This window comes from Mixophyes fleayi, chromosome 8 (assembly GCF_038048845.1).
Source record: "Mixophyes fleayi isolate aMixFle1 chromosome 8, aMixFle1.hap1, whole genome shotgun sequence".
Classification (NCBI taxonomy): domain Eukaryota; kingdom Metazoa; phylum Chordata; class Amphibia; order Anura; family Limnodynastidae; genus Mixophyes; species Mixophyes fleayi.
The window spans coordinates 80,026,640-80,047,298 of record NC_134409.1 but is presented as its reverse complement, the minus strand read 5'-3'; the positions used below and the strand labels follow the sequence as shown (position 1 = coordinate 80,047,298).

Here is a 20,659-nt window from a genome sequence, read left to right as displayed (position 1 = left end):
TCCACTGGAACAAGCTCCCTCCCTCCATCAGAACTTCCCCTAATCTGTCCAGTTTCAAACGGGCCCCAAAAACCCACCTTTTTCTTAAAGCCTTTCTGTCTCCCACTTAACTTCCTACCTTATCTACTGCCTCCATCCCCCTACTCTCCCTCTCTCCCCTGCGTCTCTCTGTCTGTCCACCACTCCCCTTAGATTATACACTCCTCTGAGCAGGGCCATCTCCTCCTGTTTCCACCACTTCCAACTCTGCTCTCCAGCTACTTAGCCCTCCTCCTCGAGGGTCCTCCACCCTACGTCCACTCTCACTCCCTCCTCCCCCCTGGGGGTCTCCCTGTCTTCCGCGCCCTCTTTCTTGGGCCCCGTCATTTGCGGATCCTCCCTCTCCCTTCCCCGCCCTCTCTAGCTGTGCATTGAGCTTACTGAGTTGCTGTGCTTACTGTTTACTGTACTGTGCTGTCTCCCATTGTATTGTAATTTGTTTGTCTCTGTACGGCGCTGCGGACGCCTTGTGGCGCCTTATAAATAAAAATTAATAATAATAATAATAATGGACAAGTTTAGGGTATGATTAAAGCAAGGGCATCTAGTGGCATACTTGGCCTCCTTTTGTATCTCTGCAACAGCACCTAACTGCTCCGATATCATCACGGAACAGCCATCTGTACCTATCCCAACATAGTTCATCAAATCTAAATTAAAATTTTTAATTTGCCTCATCACTAGCTGCCCCAAAACTTTGCCACTCACTTTAGGCTTAAAAGATGGTGGTGAATCCTTAAAACAAGCCTCATGAACATTTTCAAACGCAATGAAATCTTCATGTCTTTGGTTCTTGTATACATAGCTCAAGCAGAGACTCAACTGAGAACTATGGGAACTATCTGTTGTTTCATCAAATATAACACAGTAATATTTAGCCTCCTTGACACGCTCCAAAATGACTCTCCTAATTTCTTCCGCACAGCATTCAATCAGCTGGTTTTGTGTATTTTTGCTGATATATGTTGCATTTGAACGTGTGTTCTCCAGGTGATTTGCAAGAGCAGTATCCCCACTGTTAACTTTAAACCGCAGCTACTCTCTAAAATTTCCTTCATTCATCAGCGGTTCTTTGTCAGCTGCTTTACATAGCTCTCCGTCATCCCTATGCCCTTGTAGAGGAATATTTTGTCTGCCAAGGAACAGAATGGTTTCGACTATAGGCTTCAATCCTTGTTTGTTCTCTTGGATCTGCTGTAGACGCTGTGAACTAATCATGTTCATAATATTCCTCTCTGGTGCATGATAGGTATTCAGAAAGTCTTTAGCTGCTTGCACAGAATTCCTGTGGTATTGCTGCTTCTCATGAGTGCACAGATCTCCATCTTTGCCTAGCAGCTTTGCAAAAACAGTCAGGGGCTTCTTTACAAGCTTATGAAGAGGAACGTGTTTGTTACTGCAGCACTGGAAGGCTCGCACAAACAGGGCACAATAGTTGCAGAAGACTCCTTTTTTAGCATCTAAGTATATCAACCACAGAAAACTGTCTAGGTGAGATTGATTTAGAAACCTTTTTTCCTCCTTAACTTTCTTATTATGAGTTGAAAATGGTAGCTTGAATCTAAGTGAAGGTTTCCATGGTCTCTCCAGAAGCTCACATTTCAAATGATCATTGATAGTAGAAATGGATTCAATGTAGTTTCCGCGATCATTCTTTTGCATCCTGTCCCATGCTTGAATGATATTCACACAATCTTCAGGATATTCAACTAATTCACTATCTTTTTCCACCTCAAAGAGGTTTTCATCTTCTACTCTTCTCTTCTTTGCTACGAATAAATCCATGGTTTATTGGCTGCGCTTCATTTCTTGGCTTGTAATCTTATGGCAGAAAAAAAATGGAGAAGTGGATTAGGATTACTACAATGAATGTACGGGTAGGTGGACGGACGTGTCTGAAAGGACAGACGTGTCTGGACGAACGGAGAGAAGGACCAATGCGCCTGAAAAGACAGACGGCTATCCAGACCATCATCATCATCACCATTTATTTATATAGCACCACTGATTCCGCAGCGCTGTACAAAGAACTCACTCACATCAGTCCCTGTCCTATTGGAGCTTACAGTCTAAATTCCCTAAAACACACACACACGCACAGAGAGACACTATATAAACTCCATACAGATAAGGTCATGGTTGGGAATTGAACTCATGTCCCCAGTTTTATGATGCAGAAGCGCTAGCCACGTGCTGCCCTAAATATATATATATATATATATATATATATATATATATATATATATATATATATATATATATATATATATATATATATATATATATATAGCATTTTATATACACTGTATGCACTGTCGCTACTTTAGGTCACTATTTTATATTTCGCTATCATTTGCGAATCAAGATTTTTTTTATATTGTATGACAAAGAATAAAGATTTAAGTTTTGTTAACTATAATATCCTAGAGTGCCCCAATCAAACGATTTCAATTTTAAATGGTACAATTAAATAAACGCACTGGGGCTGCAGCTGCTATTGAGGACAGAAACACAGAAAATCACCTACAGCTCAAACTTCATAATCCACTCTCTGCTCGCCCCCCTTTCTAAAGAGATCAGTAACGCACCATAATTTACAGTTCTCTCTCTGTGACAAGCCACCCCAGAGATACCATACTAAATGGACAAAGCTATGAGGGGCTACACACTCCACTTACTATGGCAGGCTCGCTGGTCCCTCTGGCTGGCTGGCTGGTCCCTCTGGCACGCTAGTCAATCTCTGGATGCAAGAGTGCAATGTGCACTGCAGGAAGGACGAGTGTAATACATGTGGAGGTGGAACGCACAGTTCCTTTTTACTTCCTGTGTACACAGCACCCATTTCCCCACCCAGACAGTGCTATACTGTGTATTCATTGGTCGACTTACCTGTCATCCAAAGTTAATCCCGCCTCCCACCAGACAGACTAAACTTTTATTGGCTCACTAAAATGAATTGCCCTGTTTTTTCCTTCCTCCCTTCTTATTGGTCACAGCCTTACTTCCTGGAGTGCCTCCTCCAATCAGGGATGGAGTTTTATAGTGACAGATGCCTGCCTGCCTGCTGCTGCCTGCCCAACGTGAATGAGAAGGCTGGTGACTCCCTCCTCCTAGTCTGCCACGTCATCGGTGCCAGCTCAGCGCCAGCAGTGACTGTGAGTGAAAGAACGCCAGTCCGTGGCGTGGGGCAGGGACGGGACTGCCCGGACAGTGCGTCCTGTCGGCAGTGATTTCGCTCTACAGAAAAGGTAGCAGCAGTGTTCTGGGGGGGGGGGGTATTGCCCACCCCTGGATCCACCCCTGCTATTATCAAAGCATAATACTCAAAAAGCAAGAAGAGCCAAGGCAAGCAAATAGTTCAGAATCAGTCCATGCAGTCCAAAAATAGATCCAAATGTCAGAACCTTTTAGATAATGAGTCTGCCAACTATAGATGACAAACCTTTATATCTCAAATGTCCATCTCTACAGATAAATCTTCTAGGTGATGAAAAGAATCACAATTATATGCAGCATATGTTTAGTGGATAAGAAGCAGATCTGGAAATTGAATGAATCCTATAGTAAGCATGTCCATAATGATCAAGTAAACATCTTCACAAATGCTGCAAATCCTATGGAGCTTAATAGAGATTGATATATAATGGTATCATAACTCACGTTCTGAAGGATTTCTGTAGGTCCTTGTATTCGTAGTCCTCCATTGCTATCGAGTCCTTCTTTACCTCCACATAGTGGGAGGGGAGTCTTGTGCTGGAGAATTGATTATCTGACCCGGTCAATGCGAAAGTTCGTTTATGCGCAATGAATGAAAGTTTCGTCAGCAGAATGTTGTCGGAGAGCGAGTTGAATGTTTGCGCAATGCGCAGTGAATGGAGAGCTGTTTGCTGTAGATTGGAATCTTACTCCTGCGTCTCGACAAGTGGGCAATTTCGAATAGTGCTTAGAGTAGAATTCCCATCAGTAGAGAATGCACGAAGATGCAGTCAGTAGGTGTCCATATATACAACCCAACGCATTTTATCCCTGTAACACTGGCGCTTCCTCAGGGACAGTATTGTGTATACACAGCATACAGAGTGAGGTTGCGGAGAGAACAGATATAGTATGTGAAAAGATCAGTGTGCCTCTGTGTGAAGGGGGGAGGGGGACAAGCATATGGGGTGTTTAAGATGAAATGGGATATGGAGATGGGTGGACATAGTGGTCTTATTGAAATGTAGCCGTGTTGATTGTTCTGTGCCTTGTCTAATTGCCATATTTAATTGCCATGTCACTTTGAAAATCTTATTACTATCATTATGATTGCAAATGCAATGCTAGGCCTAAATTAAATTGGGGAATTTGAAGGAACAGCATGGGTAATTATTCAAAGCTACAGAAACGCATGAGGAGAATTGAGCCTTTTAACAGGATACAAGACAGGTCTGTAGATGTCATAAAAATATGCAAGATTTTCCCTAGGACCTATTTCTCAGGTGTTCCACCTGCATGTTTTTACTTGCCATCCGGTTTTGGAGTCCAACAGAATCCTATTATACTAGGACAAAACCATTCTTTGTACTATTATGATAGGCACTGTGTGAGCGTTAACCAACAGTTTGACCATACTGTGGTCAGTCCAGGCAGGCAGCGGCTTGGCAGCGAGGCATAAAAAACCCCACAAAACAATGAATTATTTCAACAACAAAAAAATGTGTGGCTCTTAAAAAGTTATGTCTAGCATGGAGAATCTTAGCTGCTATCTCATCCTCATCATCTATTTATTTATATAGCACCACTAATTCTGCAGCGCTGTGCAGAGAGCTCATTCCCTGCCCCATTGGAGCTTACAATCTAAATCCCCTAACATACACATATACACAGAGACTAAGGGCAATGTAATAGCAGCCAATTATCCTACCAGTATGTTTTTGGAGTGTGGGAGGAAACAGGAGCACCCGGAGGAAATCCTCGCGTATGGGGAGAACATACAAACTCCACTCAGATAAGACCATGGTCGGGAATCAAACTCATTACCCCAGTTAGCAGAAGTGCTAACCACTAAGCCAGCACAAATTTGACCTTGTCTGGGCCCCTTGGTACCTAAGGAAAAACTACAACTGCCTGTTTCCTCCTGCTATGTGTGTCGCTTCGTGAATCCTCACTCCTGTTATTGCCCAAACTTTGAGCAGCCTCTGTATCCTTAGACAATTAGAAGAGATATAGATGCCTAAGACTAATTGTATTGTTTTTTTGTTTGGATGTGGTGCTGATTGCCTGTTTTCCTTTGCCTAAAGTTTGAATAGTTTGATTATGTTCATGTCATGCACCTGTACATGTTTAATTCTTATTTAGCTTTTACACTATTTAAAATACATGCGATAGTGGAGAACATGGAGAACACTGAATATATAACCAACTAAGTCACCATTAAAGGCTAAAATGATCATCTTTCTGTGTAAAGCAAAAAAACAGAAAATGTACTTGGATATCTAGTTAGGCCCAGAACTATAAAAAAAAATATATTATAATGTCTGTGTGTGTGTGTGTATATAATCTCTATACCACTTAGAGTGTAAGCTCTCTAATGAGCAGGGTCCTTCATACCCTTTGTTTTCATGTCTGTATTTTGTCTTGTGTGTCTCTGTTTTATGTATGTCCAGTTTTCTTTACTAACGGCACTGTGGCGCCTTACAAATCTACAATGATAATATATACCTTGTACTATGTTTTATGTGCCTAAGGACCATGTAATAGTCTGTGTGGCAAGAAAATGCAGAGGTCTAGTAATTTACCATGGAGATGAACTTATAAACAGAAATTAAACTATAAATAATGATTATGCAGTATTATCACTTGGTGATTCCTCTTATGCTGCTTGGATTCCCACTTTTAATCCACACTGTTACTCCACTTAGCTTGAACTTTGAATTGGCTCCCTCTTGTCCTGTGGATTTGTATAACCAGCTCAGTGCACCTTGTATTATGCCTTGTTTTATACTATTGCCTTCCAATCGTGCCTGATGTTACTGTTTCACCTGTTTTTTCTAAACCCACCCATCTGCTATCTCTGCTGTCCTTTCTGCTTCTTATTCCCTGACTCATACTTTACTCTCAAAGGCTTCAAGCGTGCCCTTAAGACTCATTTCTTTATTCAAGTCTATCAGTCCTCCTAGCTTTCTTGTCCTGGCTCTCTCCCCTAGTTAGTACCACCCTTTATGTGTCTCCCCCTCCCTTTAGGTTGTTGGCTCTCATGAGCAGGGCGCTCTTTCCTTGTGTGCTCCTTCTACTGTTCCTTCACCCTCTGTAACTCTTGGCCTGCTTCGCTAGCCCTGTTTTCCCTGTTTTATTAATCTTCGACCTTCTTTCTGATTTCTACTATCCCTTTCACTATCTGTCAGGCATAATCTGATTTGCTTTACCCTGTCACCTGTGTTTGTATATATTTGTGTATCATCTTTTGTCTTGGTTCTGTTTTCTGTATATGTAATGTACGGCGCTGCGGACCCTTTGTGGCGCATTATAAGTCAAAGATAATAATAATGATACTGTGTACACTAAAATGATAATATTAGAATACATCATGGGGTTTTAGTGTTGTCAAATTTATTTTGAAGAATCACAGAAAATTAAATTTTGTAATATGTCCAGTATTAACAAAATACTAATATTATTCATAATTAAAAGTTTTAGGAGCTTTTTAGAACTGAAATATTTTAGAGGATGTTGTGATCATGGGAAGGATGTTTTCCCATACACAATGAACTCGTCTGTCGCCTTATTGTAAGTCACTGCAGAAAGGGATTATAACCAAGAATAGGTTACTTGTATGCATGGCAAATGTTAAATACAGTATCAAACATGTTGGATCATTTCAAGCTATAAGCAATGTATTTTTTGTATATAGTTGTCCTTTTATATAGACAATGTCTTCTTTATTTGTAGACTTTTACATGGGTGCAACTTGGGTCAGACCATACAGGGAAATCGCATACTCCTGAGCTCTCTCAGACCACGACTTTGAACATCAGCAATGGCCTCTCTGCTCCAACTAGCAAATCTTTTCCGTCTTTCATAAAAGTAAGGTGCAGATCTGGTATCTGAGAAAATCATACTTGTCTCAATAAAACATTAAAGATAAATGTAATTTTCTGATGTACTGAAACTAGATTAAAATGGAACTAAACTTTGATCAACCATATAACTGTAGTTTAAGGGAAGTAATGAGTACTGCCTTGCCATTCCTTACATTTCAGTTAATAAGAATATTTTTTAGAAGCTGGTCACAACATACTTCCATATTTCTAAATGATACTACACTTTTACAGCTATTTTGACTCTGTAGGATGTCTGAAAAAATCATGTAATGAAAATGAGAAATGTAAATAGAAGACTTGTGGGTCAAAGATATATGTAGCACATAATGTCACTTGGGTTTTCTTTTTGCAGACTTATCACTTATAGGCTTAGAATTGTGAAAGAACTGTTACATATAAGCCGAAAATATAGGCACTCTTTATGCTTTCTTCATGTCAATCACAGTTTCCTCTAAACATAAGTTGAATTTAACAGTATTTTGTTTCCACAATTCTTTCTCTGTAAATATTACATAACCTTTTGTTTTTGTTTCTGATTTTAATATTGAATATACTTTTAAATTAGAGCATGAAAAGAAGCCTCCAGTCAGTCTTGCATATGTGTTTCTAAGCAGAGGGACGCTCTTTGGCCTCATACCAAATAACCCTCTTTCAGATCAAGTTTCCTTTTGCGCCCACGTCCAGGGTTGCTGGCTATAGTGTCGTAGGCCTCTCTGGACATTGATTTGTAGCCTTGAGATTGTCCTACTTGGCTACAATCTTCTGTCTGACTCCCAAGATAGTCCATGCTGATTGCAGTACACAGTGTCACAAGACAGGCGAATGAGCCCTTTTTTTCTTTTCAAGCTATAGTGACTTTTATTTTACAGGTACGTGCAACTCACCACAGGTGAGATTTCTTCCAAAGTGAAGAATAATCACCTGCTTTAAATGTAATTATTTTTAAAATGTGCCAATAATTTTGTGTGGCCCATTTAAGGATTTCTGTGTGGAATAAGCTACGACATATAACTATATCTGCTTTTTGTATTTTATTCCACTGCAGACCAAACAAATGAAAAATATTTTGGTATCAACATATTCAACAATTTTGTGGAAGGAATGGTGCATTATTTGAAAAAAACTGCAATGGTGCAACTATTTTTGGCCATTACCATTTATAGTCCCATAAATTAACATTTTTCCAGTTAAGTATAAGTGATTTGGCTGCTGTCAGAATGTGCGCAGTTAGTTTCTTGGAGAATTTGTCCAAGTCTTGGGGAGGGTAACACAAAAGAAAAACCTAGGGATCTTTCGGGATGGGGGCCATCAAATAGGGTGTTTAGGAACCTATGGACCGAGTCTCAGAAGGAGGTGATCATCGGGCAAGTCCACCAAATATGAAGCATTGTGCCCCTATGGCCACAGCCACACCAACAATAGGGTGAGGAAGAAGGAAACATTCTATGGAGTCTTGTAGGGGTGTAATACCAGCGGTAATAGATTTTGTAAGAAATTTCCTTCAGTTTGGTTGATATTGAGCTATTAGCTATCCCCAGTCTCATGTCTTCCCAGGCCTCCTCATCCAGGGGGTCCTTTTCCCATTCTTCCTCATGAGGGTTTGGGGATGGAAGGGCCGAAGTGAGAAGGATACCATATATTTGAGAAATCTTGCCCTTGTCCAAGAGGCGACTCCTACAAAGAGACTCAAAGGGAGTAAAATCTCTAATAACATATGTTGGTGGGAGGGATCATAAAAAGTGGTTAATTTGGAAAAATTCAAAGGGAATGAGGGTTTGGAATGGGGATTGGAGATGGAGATCTGCAAGCGAAAGTCATCGGCCTTGTTTGGAGAAATCTACTGGGTATTTTAAACCTGCACAAGTCCACCTGCGGTGTATCGTGGTGGCAGAACCAGGAGGAAACATCGGATTGTGCCAGATGGGGGTTAAAGGGGAAATCGCAGTTGAGAGTTTTAGTTTGGAGGAGTGGGAGTCCCAGAGCATAGTATCAAATTTAATGAAGGTGAGCAGTTTAACAGCAGGGGGACGGCTCAGAGGTAACAAACCCCAAAGATGGGTGAGCTCAGGAAGGGTTAGGTAGGCCGACTTTATGTCAAGCCATGATATGGAACCTGAGGGGGTGTATGTGGCTACGATTTGTGAGAAATGGGAAGCCAGATAATATAGTTTAAGGTTGGGGAGGCCTCTGCCACCTCCAGGGATTTGTTGCTTTAGGATTTTGGCTGAGATTCTTGGGGGTCTATGATTCCAGATAAAACGGGTGAGGGCCTTTTGGGTGTTGGCAAGGAAAGAAGCAGGGACAGCTACCGGTAGGGTTTGGAAAAGGTATAGCCACTTGGGGAGAATATTCATTTTGACAGCTATGATCCTGCCCAGCCATGAGATAATGAGGCTAAATTGAACAACATCATTATCAATCCCACCATTAAACTTGCGTCCTATGACATCGAGTCACTTTATGCCAACATAGTACATGCAAACGGAATCCATGCAGTTAAATATTTTTTGAGTATGGAAAGAAATACTGATTTTTCGGATTTTCTTGTCACTCTGCTTCAGTTCGTCCTAACTAAAAACTACTTTGTGTTTGAAGAACATTTCTTCTTGCAGATAAGGGGAACTGCGATGGGGACGGCTTGTGCTCCCACCTATGCTAATTTATAACTGGGCTGGTGGGAGAAAGAAGTAGTCTTCCACCCACAGAATGCGAAATATACTGACCATATATTAATGTGGTTAAGGTACATAGATGATGTGCTCTTATTGTGGGATGGTGATGATAGACTATTTCATGAGTTTACGAAATCCCTGAATGAAAATAAGCTTAATTTAAGATTGACATCAGAAATACATGATTCATCAATTAATTTCTTAGACTTAACCATCTTCAAGACTGAAGATGGTAGCCTACATACAGACATGTATAGGAAAAAAACAGCTACCATCCAGTTACCACTATCCGCCAGTTATCACAGGAATACCGAAAGCTGAACTGTTAAGAAATAAGAGAAATTGTTTGGATGAATCAACGTATAAACAAAGATCGAACAAATTGAAAAACAGATTAATAAGAAGAGGATATGATCGTTGTACCATCAAAAGTTCTGAAAATAAGGTGTCCAAATTGAATAGAGAAATCTTAATCCATTCCAATACGGATAGAAGAAATGTGGATTCAAACAACTCAAAATTGAGAATGGTGGGCACTTTTTGCTCAGCATGGAGGGCTGTAAAACAAATTTTACAAAGACATTGGCACATTCTACAATTGGATGAGGATCTTAATCAGACATTAGAGCAAAGAATTTCCATAACATGGAGACGGTCAAAAAATCTCAGAGATCATCTTGTACACAGTTTTTTGACTCCTAGGAAAAAGATTTCGAACATTCCCAGTGGTTTTTTCAAGTGTGGCTCATGTAAAGCCTGTCCTAATATGAGCCAGGTCAAAGAGTATAAAGACGGGTTTGGAAAAGTATACAAAATTCCTAAGTACTTGAATTGTAATTCTATAAATGTCATCTATTGCATTTCGTGCCCGTGCAATTTGAAATATGTAGGCATGACAAGTAGACACTTCACGAGTTTTGGAGCACATTGGTAATATAAAAAGAGCCACCAATGATAGGGCCCTTTTTAAGCAATTGACAGTAGTGGCAAAACATTTTTTGAAGTGCCATCAGAGTGATTCTAGTGTCTTATCAGCATTTGCAATGGAACAAGTCAATTTGGGCCTCAGGGTAGGGGACCTACAAAATGAATTATTACGGAGAGAAACTATGCAAATATTTTTTATGAGCAGTATGACTCTCAATGGTCTGAATGACCATAGTAATTTTTCAGCCTTTTTAAATTAATATATACCCCTTGTAATTAACATAATTACTACAGTTGGAGGATTAACATAGGGTCCTCTGATATTGACCTGTATGGTCAATGAGACTAGCAATTAAGTACATTTTATTTTAAGATCGATTTACTGAAGGGATTGTTGACATAAGGCAATATATGTTCTAGTTCAATTTTCTAATCTCACTTTATATTATCACTATCGGTCTAAATTGACCGTCATTCCTAATATTTCATAGTTTTATTTCACACTTCATTTTGTTTCAGCCCTTAAGGTCTGAATGGTTTCACTTTTTCTCCTTTACACCTCTGGAGGTTTCACTTTATTAATTCCATTCACTTTATTTTGTTATTGTCCCATTATTCACTTTTTATCATGCTTCCCTGGTATGATTTAACACGGCAAAATCAACCTAGGATAAAGGTCCTAGTTTGATCTTTATTTATCACTACCGGTAATTTAGAATAATCCAGTTAGTTCAATTAAATAAAAAAAATTTTGGGGTAATTTGTTTTATATTATTTTTTATATTCATTGATCCCTTTGGACCGATTTATGTTAAATCCTTAGTGGATTTTGGTGGATGCCATGATTATTTCCATTTTAAATTGATTTGATTGATCATACATTTGTAATTTCTGAGATTGTGGGTATATTATTAGAGCTGTCAATATTTAGAATAATATCAAACCACATTCACCATCTATTATAGTGTTCGTTAGTTATTAAATTTATATGCTCATTAAAATGGTTTCCCCTTATAATTCATCCGTCTTCAGCCTCTTGCTCCAAACAGTTAAGAATAATTGATACCTTTGGACATGCTATACAATGACTATTCCATCTGTCATCTCGATTTATAGAATCTCTACACTGTTTATACTTACCGATATTGCAATCTCCTCCAGAGTCCCCATTATTTATGACGTAGGTAGATTTGCGGTATTCTTTTTAATCCATATGCCAGATGTTTTCCAAAGTCTGTTTACAAGTTCAATATCAAAGCAATCCCTTTGTCCGTCAATATAGATTACCACTTTTCCGGCGGGAGGTGTGGCAACTGTTAGGTTGCTACAACGTTACCAACGATGACGTCATAATAGGGGAGGGCTCCCCCCTATAAATATCCAATCAAGCCGTACCATCGGCTTGCCTAGTGAAAGCTTCTAGCGAAACGCGCGTCGGCAGACGCCGCGTTTACTACTCCTTAAACCCGATTCTCCTCATGTAGTTTTACTTAGATAGCCTGTGCTACCTCTCCAGGAAGTTATCAATGTACATTCCTCCGATGCAGCCTGTATAGATCCGCATAGGACCTTGATAGCGCCGTATGAATTACTAACATGACTGTAGCCTCATACGGATTTTTTCTAAATTAGTGCCGCTTATAAGGAATTAACTTGTATACTGGTTATTAAATAAACCTTTCCTTTATTATTTGAGCAGGAAATGTGGAAACAGCACATAAGAACTACACTGCAATTACCGATAATGTTTCTCAGGCATTTAGAGTATGTTACATTCTCAGCCCTGATATATTAATAGGGAACACGTGATATTGATCACGCCCGCATGAGGGGTATTCAAGACTTTATCAGTACGATTTTACGTGAATGCTGCTTGATAATGAAGGCCACCTAGTGCTTTTAGTGGAATAACATCTTTCTAAAATGGTTGGAGGTTTAGCCCCTCCGGGAGTTGTATTATACACTTATATATCCTGCAGGGCTCATCTTTATAACTATTATAGGGCTCATAGTTTAATAATATCTGGGCTTCAAGATACTTAGACTAGCCGGCTTATTAATCCTACTAATTTCTGCTGTATCACATAAATGGCACAGGTCTTATAAATAAGCAAGGAGAGAAGTGCCATTATACTTTCTAATTATTAGAGGTCAATAGCAAGGCACGGTTACAAAATAAAATAACCAGGGAAATGTATAACTACTGGAACAAATCCTATGATATGTATTTATGGGAATAAAGAAAGTTCAGTAGTCAATGAAGTAGTATCACGGTTGGACAATTATTATTGTCCATTTTTTTCCGTTTTATTTTCAATCAGTGATCTACTATTCACCTTTTATATTTCGCTATTAGAATGTTTTAAATATAACCAATAAAGGAGTATTTAAGAGAATTTAGAATTTATTTACCATAACATCAATTCTTTGTCCATTTGAGTGCCCCATTTGATAATTTCTTTCCCTCTTCCTGACTATGTTCTAAAGTAAACCTACCATAAAGCCTTAAACAACAGCAGGAGACCATCAATTAAGCACTTGAAACAGAGTAAGAAAATGTCTTACGTTTGTACACCGTTGCTTCAAGTATTCAAAGCCCGATCCTCCTTATTGCGGCGGGTCAGGTATTATGGAGTTAGGATTTCGGTGGGATCTCCAAAATGATATGAAAGTTTTCAGGAATAATTCAAAGACGAAGTCTCTTCAGTATATGCTCGGTTTATTCTTGTATGCGCAATACAGGTAACTCCTCACTTAACAACCTACCCATTTAATGACCACTCTTGAGTTACAACCAGGTTCTCCCTGGGTCCTCATTGTTATAATTGCTGCTGTTTGTAGAGCTTTACTGTACACATGTTTATTTTCTGTTATGCAGTGTTATGTAATGTAAAGCAAACTAACAAAATACAGTTTTCTTTAGTCTATTTCTTCATTCAGAATCAATAAAAATGATTACAATACATGTAGGTGCATATAACAGTACTGTACTCACTTAGTGACCAATTCGCTTAACGACCTAGTCGTAGGAACGGAACTCGGTCGTTAAGTGAGGAGTACCTGTACATACCATTCAATTCAATCAGAACAATGGTGATTACATATTAACTTTGCAAGCATTTTATTCCCTGAAATCGCAAACTAATACGTAGATAGAACATCATATAAGACTTTAACCAATAATATCAGTCCACATGACAGGACCAATCAACATCACCCCACATCCCTCCAGATACAGGCATAAATCCAAGTAGACTTTGCCACATTTTATCTGGTGTAGACTTACAGTACCACAACTTCCCCGTTTCCCATCATGAACAATGGAGAGCACATTTCATTTTAGAAAAGTTCCGCTATATAACATATTTTAGACATGTTTACTCATACACCTTGAGCAACACTCTCCAAGAAGCAAAAAAACCCTTAATTTGTCAATATATGCGCTGTAGCTTGTTAACTCTTATGAGTCCTACTACTATTCTATAACCAGCTTTAATTCAACTTCCATTTGTGTTTATTGATTATCAATATTACTTCCGGTTATTGCATTGTGCCTGCACCTCCTTTGCATGCTGTTTGCTGAACCCATATTGATTGACTACCTGTCGCCTGAATTTCTGTTTTTTCCTAGTGCTTCTTTTGTTTGTTGCCTCCTTTAACCCTTTTGTTTTGCTTACTGGACCTTGTTCGCTGCCCCCTTCCCCTGACCTTGACTTGTCTCTGTTTATCCTGCCTTCCTCGTCTATTGCATTCCCTCCTGTTATCTTTTGTCTACACCTTTATGTTCCTACTCAGTTTGCTAGCTCCACAAGTCTCCATACACCTTTTACTACCTGGCATCTGCAATAGATAATTACTAGTCTGAGCTCAAGTCCTGGGGGCACCCCACTACTGTGTGAATATCTCACTCTACGAGGAAGGCGGCAGACTATAGATGGAGACCTCTCATTTATCCGGTGTTGCTGTCTTCCATTGGCATGTTTGGGAAAAGCTTTTTCTGGTCCAAAAGCCAGAAAAGGGAGTTTGGCAGATCTTGAACATCAAGCTTCAAGTGGACAGTTTAAAGATAGTCTCTCAGATCTTTTATCAATAACATGAAGGGCACCAATTTTTTAGCAGCCATAGAAATCAAGGATACATATTCATATTATGATCTGGACGGGGCATCACTGCCTACTCAAAATTTAACTCCTTCAGTTCAGAGCCCTTCTGTTCGTTCTGAACACTGCACCCCAAGTTTTTACAAAGGTCATGGCAGTTATAACAGCTCTGTTGAGATCTCAAATAATCACCAATATGCCTAACCTGGTCAATCTTCTTAAGGCCGAGTCGGCCCCCCTTGCTGCAGGTTCACCTGCACAGGATGGCTCAGGTACTGGAATTGCACTGGTGAATTTTGGATGCTTCAGCTGAATATCTTGAGGAGGTGGTCTCTGTCCAGCTTTTGGTTGGATTCTCAGCTCATATTACTGTTCCTGGAGATGCACCTCTTTTGCCAGTGGTGGTTGACAGGTGACTTGGGCTGCCCATTTTCCATCCTTGACTGAACCGTTGTCACGATGAATGCCAGTCCTTTGGAACAGTGGGCGGTGATGATGTAGCTTTGATTGCTGGGTCTTTGGTTCAAGGGCAAAGAGAATCTCCCTATCAGTGTTTTGGAACTAAGAGTATGGATAATCACTTTGATGGGCCCAGTCGGTCTCGAAAGTCGAGCCCATCCATTTTCAATCGTACAACGCCATGGCTGTGTAATATAAAAATCTATGATGAAGAAAGAGCTCCCTTGCAATGAGGTAATCTTTCTGAATCTGGACATGGGCGGACTACTTTCTGCCAGAGATCTCTGTTGTACATTCCAGGGTTGGATAATTGGGATGCAGATTTCCTGAGCAAGTACTCTATTCTCCTGTGAATGTGGTTTCTATATCTGGTGGTAATTGGTCTACTGGTGCAGAGATGGGGTCAGTCAGAGGTGGAAATGATGGACTTCTGGGTACAACAACAAGGTGTTCACATTCTGCTCCAGAACCAGGAATATGCTGGCAACACTAGTTGATGCCATAATTGTCACTTGGAACTTTGAGTTGGTCTAACGCTTCCATCCAGTTCTTATGCTCTCTGCCTCCTTACAAGAAGGCCAACCAGGATGGAGTTCTGGTTATCCTCCTGGCTCCAGATTGGCTTTGAAGGGCCTGGTAAGCCGACAGGTGCATCATGTAAACTTCCTCTGAGGGAAGATCTTTTGTTGCAGGGTCCATTCCATCACCCACGATCTTTGTCAACTGGCTTTAATTGCATGTTGAAGCAAGGATTTTGAGAGCCAAAGGTTAGTCCAAAGGAGCTATTAAGACTATGTTGAAAGCCAGTATTTGCACAATAGTATAATAATCTGTGGAAGACTTATGTTGTGATGTGAAAGCAGAAGAATCCTTGCTTCCTTTACTCTTTTGCGTCTTTTCTCCATGAAGGTGACCTTAAGCTTAGTTCCCTTACGGTACAGGTCTTTGCTTCAATTATTTTCAGAAGAAGTTGGTACTGATCCCTGGGGTCCAGTCTTCCTTGCAGGGTGTTTTACACATCCAGCCTCCCTTTCTTCCTCGTACAGTGCCATGGGTTATTAACTTGGTTCTTTTTACTCTACAATTTCCTCAATTTGAACTTTTGGACAAAATTTGAATTGAAACATTTGACTTGAAAATTACTTTCCTTCTAGTTCTTTCTTCAGCTAGACAGATTTATGAATTGGGTCCCTGTCTTGTATGTCTCCTTTCTTGAGTTTTAACAATGAAATGGAAGTTTTGTGCACATCTCCGTCATGCCATCCTAAGGTGGTGTCCAGTTTCCTTCTTAATCAGGAGATAGTAATTCCCTCTTTAAGGGGGTTAGGTTCTTCAGGTGATCAGGAGTGTCTGACTCTCCTGGATGTGGTCACAGTACTTAGGACTTGCCTGGATAGGACTTTGAGAGTTCAGAGGACTGATTCCCTGCTGGTTCTTTGACACACAGAAGCAGGGCATCTAAACAGACTAGCCGGATGGATCAGGTCCACTGTTCAGTGGGGTTACGCCAGGTCCAAAGAGCTGGTTCCAAAAAGTGGAAACAAGCAATGTACCTGAAAGGCGCTAATTCATCCCAATAAGAAAGTGGAGTTTTCCCCTTTCCCCCCTGATGTTTGTCATGGCTATAGAACCTCTAGCGCATACAATTAGACAGGCTTCCCATTTCCCAGGCATTACTTTTCACTCCTATACACACAAACTATGCTTATTTGCGGATGATATATCGGTTACCAGTCCGAAGACCTCATTGCCAGCCTTGAAACGCATCCTAAATGACTATAGTTCGGCCTCACTATATAAATTAAATATTACTAAATCTGAGGCCTTACCTATTAATATACCGCAATCCTCACTATCGTTTTTGAAAAAGAAATTCCGTTTGTCTGGGTAAAGGATTCTTTACCGTATCTGGGTATACATATTCCCCCTACCTTGTCCACTATATTTGAAACTAATTTCACTCCAGTCTTTTTGCAGCTCTCTTCCCTAACTAAGAATTGGGATAGAATCATTTGGCTGCATGCCAACTTTGTACTCCCATCTCGTAATCTCTCTCTCCAGGCAGTGGGTCAACTCATCCCAGATCTAAACCCTGCTGTTTGGAAAGCCAGAGGGATTTCTTCAGTATCAGATTTGTTTGCCCAAGACCTTTTTCTTTCCTTTTTTCAACTCCAAGATCGATTTAGCTTGCCATCCTCAGAAACATATAGATACTTGCAAATCAGACACTGGGTCAGAACTGTCTCTAGGACCCCCTACTCTCTCTCTTCGCTTCCATCATCTGTTATAGATAGACTGACGAAGTGTAGTAGTAGTAGAGGTGGAATAACATTTTGGTATCACTACATGTACTCTCTGATCCCCCCAACTAAAACTCCTGCACAAACCCAGTGGAAAATGGATGTGAATTTAAGGCTCACTGAGCAACCATGGGAAAGAATTTATGTAACTTCTTATCGTATGTCCAAATGCATTAACCATACAGAGATGCAGGTCAAACTTCTCAACCAGGTGGTAGGGGCTCTTGTTGGTGAGCTTACCTTGGACGTCTGCGCTTGACAGGGGTTTGTTAGGGATTGGTGCTGCCGTTACGGATTCTTCGGATGTTCCGTTTGCCGATCTCGTTGTTTGTCTTTTTGTTTTTGCCGTTTTTGCCATGGCGCAACCTGTGGAGAGAGAAGAGGGAAGAGGAGAGAAAAGAGAGAGAGGGGGGGAGAGAGAGAGGGGAGGGTGTGGGGGGGGGGGCAGATATGGCGTGTGGAGAACACAGAATGGGCTGGTACCGTCAATATACTTTTGGGACTTGAAGTGGTTTATAGCTCTTTTGCCAGTGTAAGTCTAAAGCTCTTTGCCCTGTTTACAGCCCTATTTGCACTGTATATTGTGGGAGATAGGTACCTCCTGTGAGGGGTGTGACTAATATTATGACTGGGGGGGGGGGGGGGTTTAAGGAGCTCTTATATGGCTAGAGCTAATTATAGAGGCAGTATGTATTGTGATGGCCTCTATTTTATGTGCTGTGATGCGTTAATAGTGTTTGAATAAGGCGCTATAATGGACTATGTGTGGTTGATCAGTGGGGGGGGGGGGGGTGGTAATGTATATTGTGCGGGTGTGTAACTTTTGCTTAGGAAGCTTAGGCATGAATACATCACAGATGGCCCTGGGACTCCTCAAGATACTCCCGACTTCCCAGTAGCTCATTCTCCAGCGTCCCTCACAGAATCCCCCCAGCCTCTCGATCAGCTCCAACCCCCTGATACCCCTTCCATGGTAGAAACATCTTCGAGTCGTCAAAATGAAGGTTGATATGTCTAGCTGTATCATATTCTTTTCTCTTTCTCTTTCATCAGTAAATGTTAAATGTACATTGTTTATATAATGTGCCTTATTTTAATCGAGTGATTCCTCTCCCCCTGCGCTGGGACCCCCTATGTGTTTTCCTTTGTATCTCTCTCTTCCCCTTTTTTTTTCTGTACCCCATATATCTTTGAAAATGTTCAATAAAAATATTAATGAAAAAAAAAAGAAAGTGGAGTTTTCATATGGATGTATATAAAATTGTTGCGTGTATCGCTAAATAGCTCAAAACATGCATAAAAACAAAAGAATACATAGGGTAATAAAGTCACAATTAGTGAAAGATAAAGATAAAAGGAGAGTCCCCCAAAGGGATAGATCTTTAATCCTCGAGCCTAAGAAGGAAAATGGAATCCTCTTCAGTGAAATAAAAACACCACCAGGTCCCTTAAGAATGCTGCTTACGGAATATCTCTGATATTAGGCATGTAGCAAGAAGTAATAATCCCCTCTAGGACATGGTAACACTCTGATGAACAGCCCGGGCTGTTCATCTACCTTTTGCTCTCAGCAGTGTTGCCCTATTGGAGGAGGACGTATCCAGACATTTCATCTGCACCCTCTCCGATATGCACTTGAAACATCTACTTCTGGTACGAGCATTCATATCTCTTTTTTGTGTTGCACTATATCCACTTTTTCTTCTTTGTTATATAATACTTGGAGTGTTGGAGGAATCGGAGTGTTACCATGTCCTAGAGGGGATTACTACTTCTTGCTACATGCCTAAGCAGCATTCGTAAGGGACCTGGTTGTGTTGTTATTTCACTGAAGAGGATTCCATTTTCCTTCTTATGCACAAGGATTAAAGATCTATCCCTATGGGGGCCTCTCCTTTTATCTTTATCTTTCACTAATTGTGATTTTATTACCGTATGTATGCTTTTGTTTTTATGCATGTTTTGAGCTATTTAGCCCTACATGCAACAATTTTATATACATCCATATGAAAACTCCACTTTCTTATTGGGACGAATTAGCGCCTTTCAGGTACATTGCTTGTTTCCATTTCCATTTTCTCTTTCATCCAGTCTGGGGGACACTGCTTACCATGGGGTGTGAAGGGGAGCATGGGAGTTGGCACCTAGCTAGTTAATTTCTAGCATTGCTGACAGACCCCCCCCCTCCCCTCTACATATCCCCGCCTCTTCCTCCTCAGTTTTTTCTAGGTGCCCAAGGAGTTAGGCACTGTTTTAGTTGCTGCTAGATTTTATTTTATTTTCTTGTTTATTTTGTAGGAGAATATCTTGGGCAGACCTGGGAGTGTGTTCTATTATAGAGAGCATACTCACAGAACAGCAGCGCAGGCACTGCTCTGTCAGCTGAGAGCCAGAGGCTCTCACTGGCAGAGCAAATTAAGGTGCTTGAATACAAAGTGACTAGCTGTCTCTCCGGACCGCTGTCACTCTTTGGGCCTCACCGATAACCGGCACTGAGTTTAGGCATGGAGGGCCGGTTATCGGAATGAAAAGAATGCCGGCGGCCATTTTAAAAAATATTGCCGCGGAGGAGAGGAAACGGAAGGGGGACATACCAAGATCCCCCTTCATACATAGGACGGGGCATCGGGGTGAAAATCCGCTGCGGAGACCTCCACTACTCTGCCATATACTATTTGTTTTCTTCTCCTCCCCGCTAATGGGGCAGGAAAAGCACTTCAGAGAGACAGCATTATCAGAGGGGGGGGGGAGCTATGATATAGAGCTCCCCTGCTCTCCATGGAAAGTTGGATTAGCCCAGCCTTTTTGGCGCAAAATATAAGTCCGGGAAAGGACACAGATCAGAGGGAGCAGACACCAGGCACTGCTGTTGGACTTCTCCCCTGTTTGGGCTAAGTATCTGATTTATTTAAATATATATTATTGTATTGCTGACTGCAAAGTGGGCTAGTGGAAATTATATTATAGTTCTCCCACTTGTCAAGTTATTTTATTTTGGTTTAATAATTTACAAGTATAACTTTTATGCCTGTTCTTTTTCATATTGTTTTCTCTGCTGTCTCTCGCTCTCTAACAGCTAAATT

The 20,659-nt window shown here is 40.6% G+C and overlaps 1 protein-coding gene across 5 annotated transcripts in view; it reads left to right on the top strand.

The window, feature by feature from the left end:
• MRTFA (myocardin related transcription factor A) overlaps positions 1-20,659 on the top strand; it is a 202,012-nt gene that overhangs the window by 129,400 nt on the left and 51,953 nt on the right. For 4 of the 5 annotated variants that reach the window (XM_075182796.1, XM_075182794.1, XM_075182798.1 and 1 more), the window contains one exon: positions 6,967-7,101. The exons of the other annotated variant lie outside the window; for it this stretch is intronic. In XM_075182796.1, coding sequence (XP_075038897.1) covers positions 6,967-7,101 — 135 coding nt within the window. The remainder of the gene's footprint in view (positions 1-6,966; positions 7,102-20,659) is intronic. 5 annotated transcript variants of the gene reach the window in all.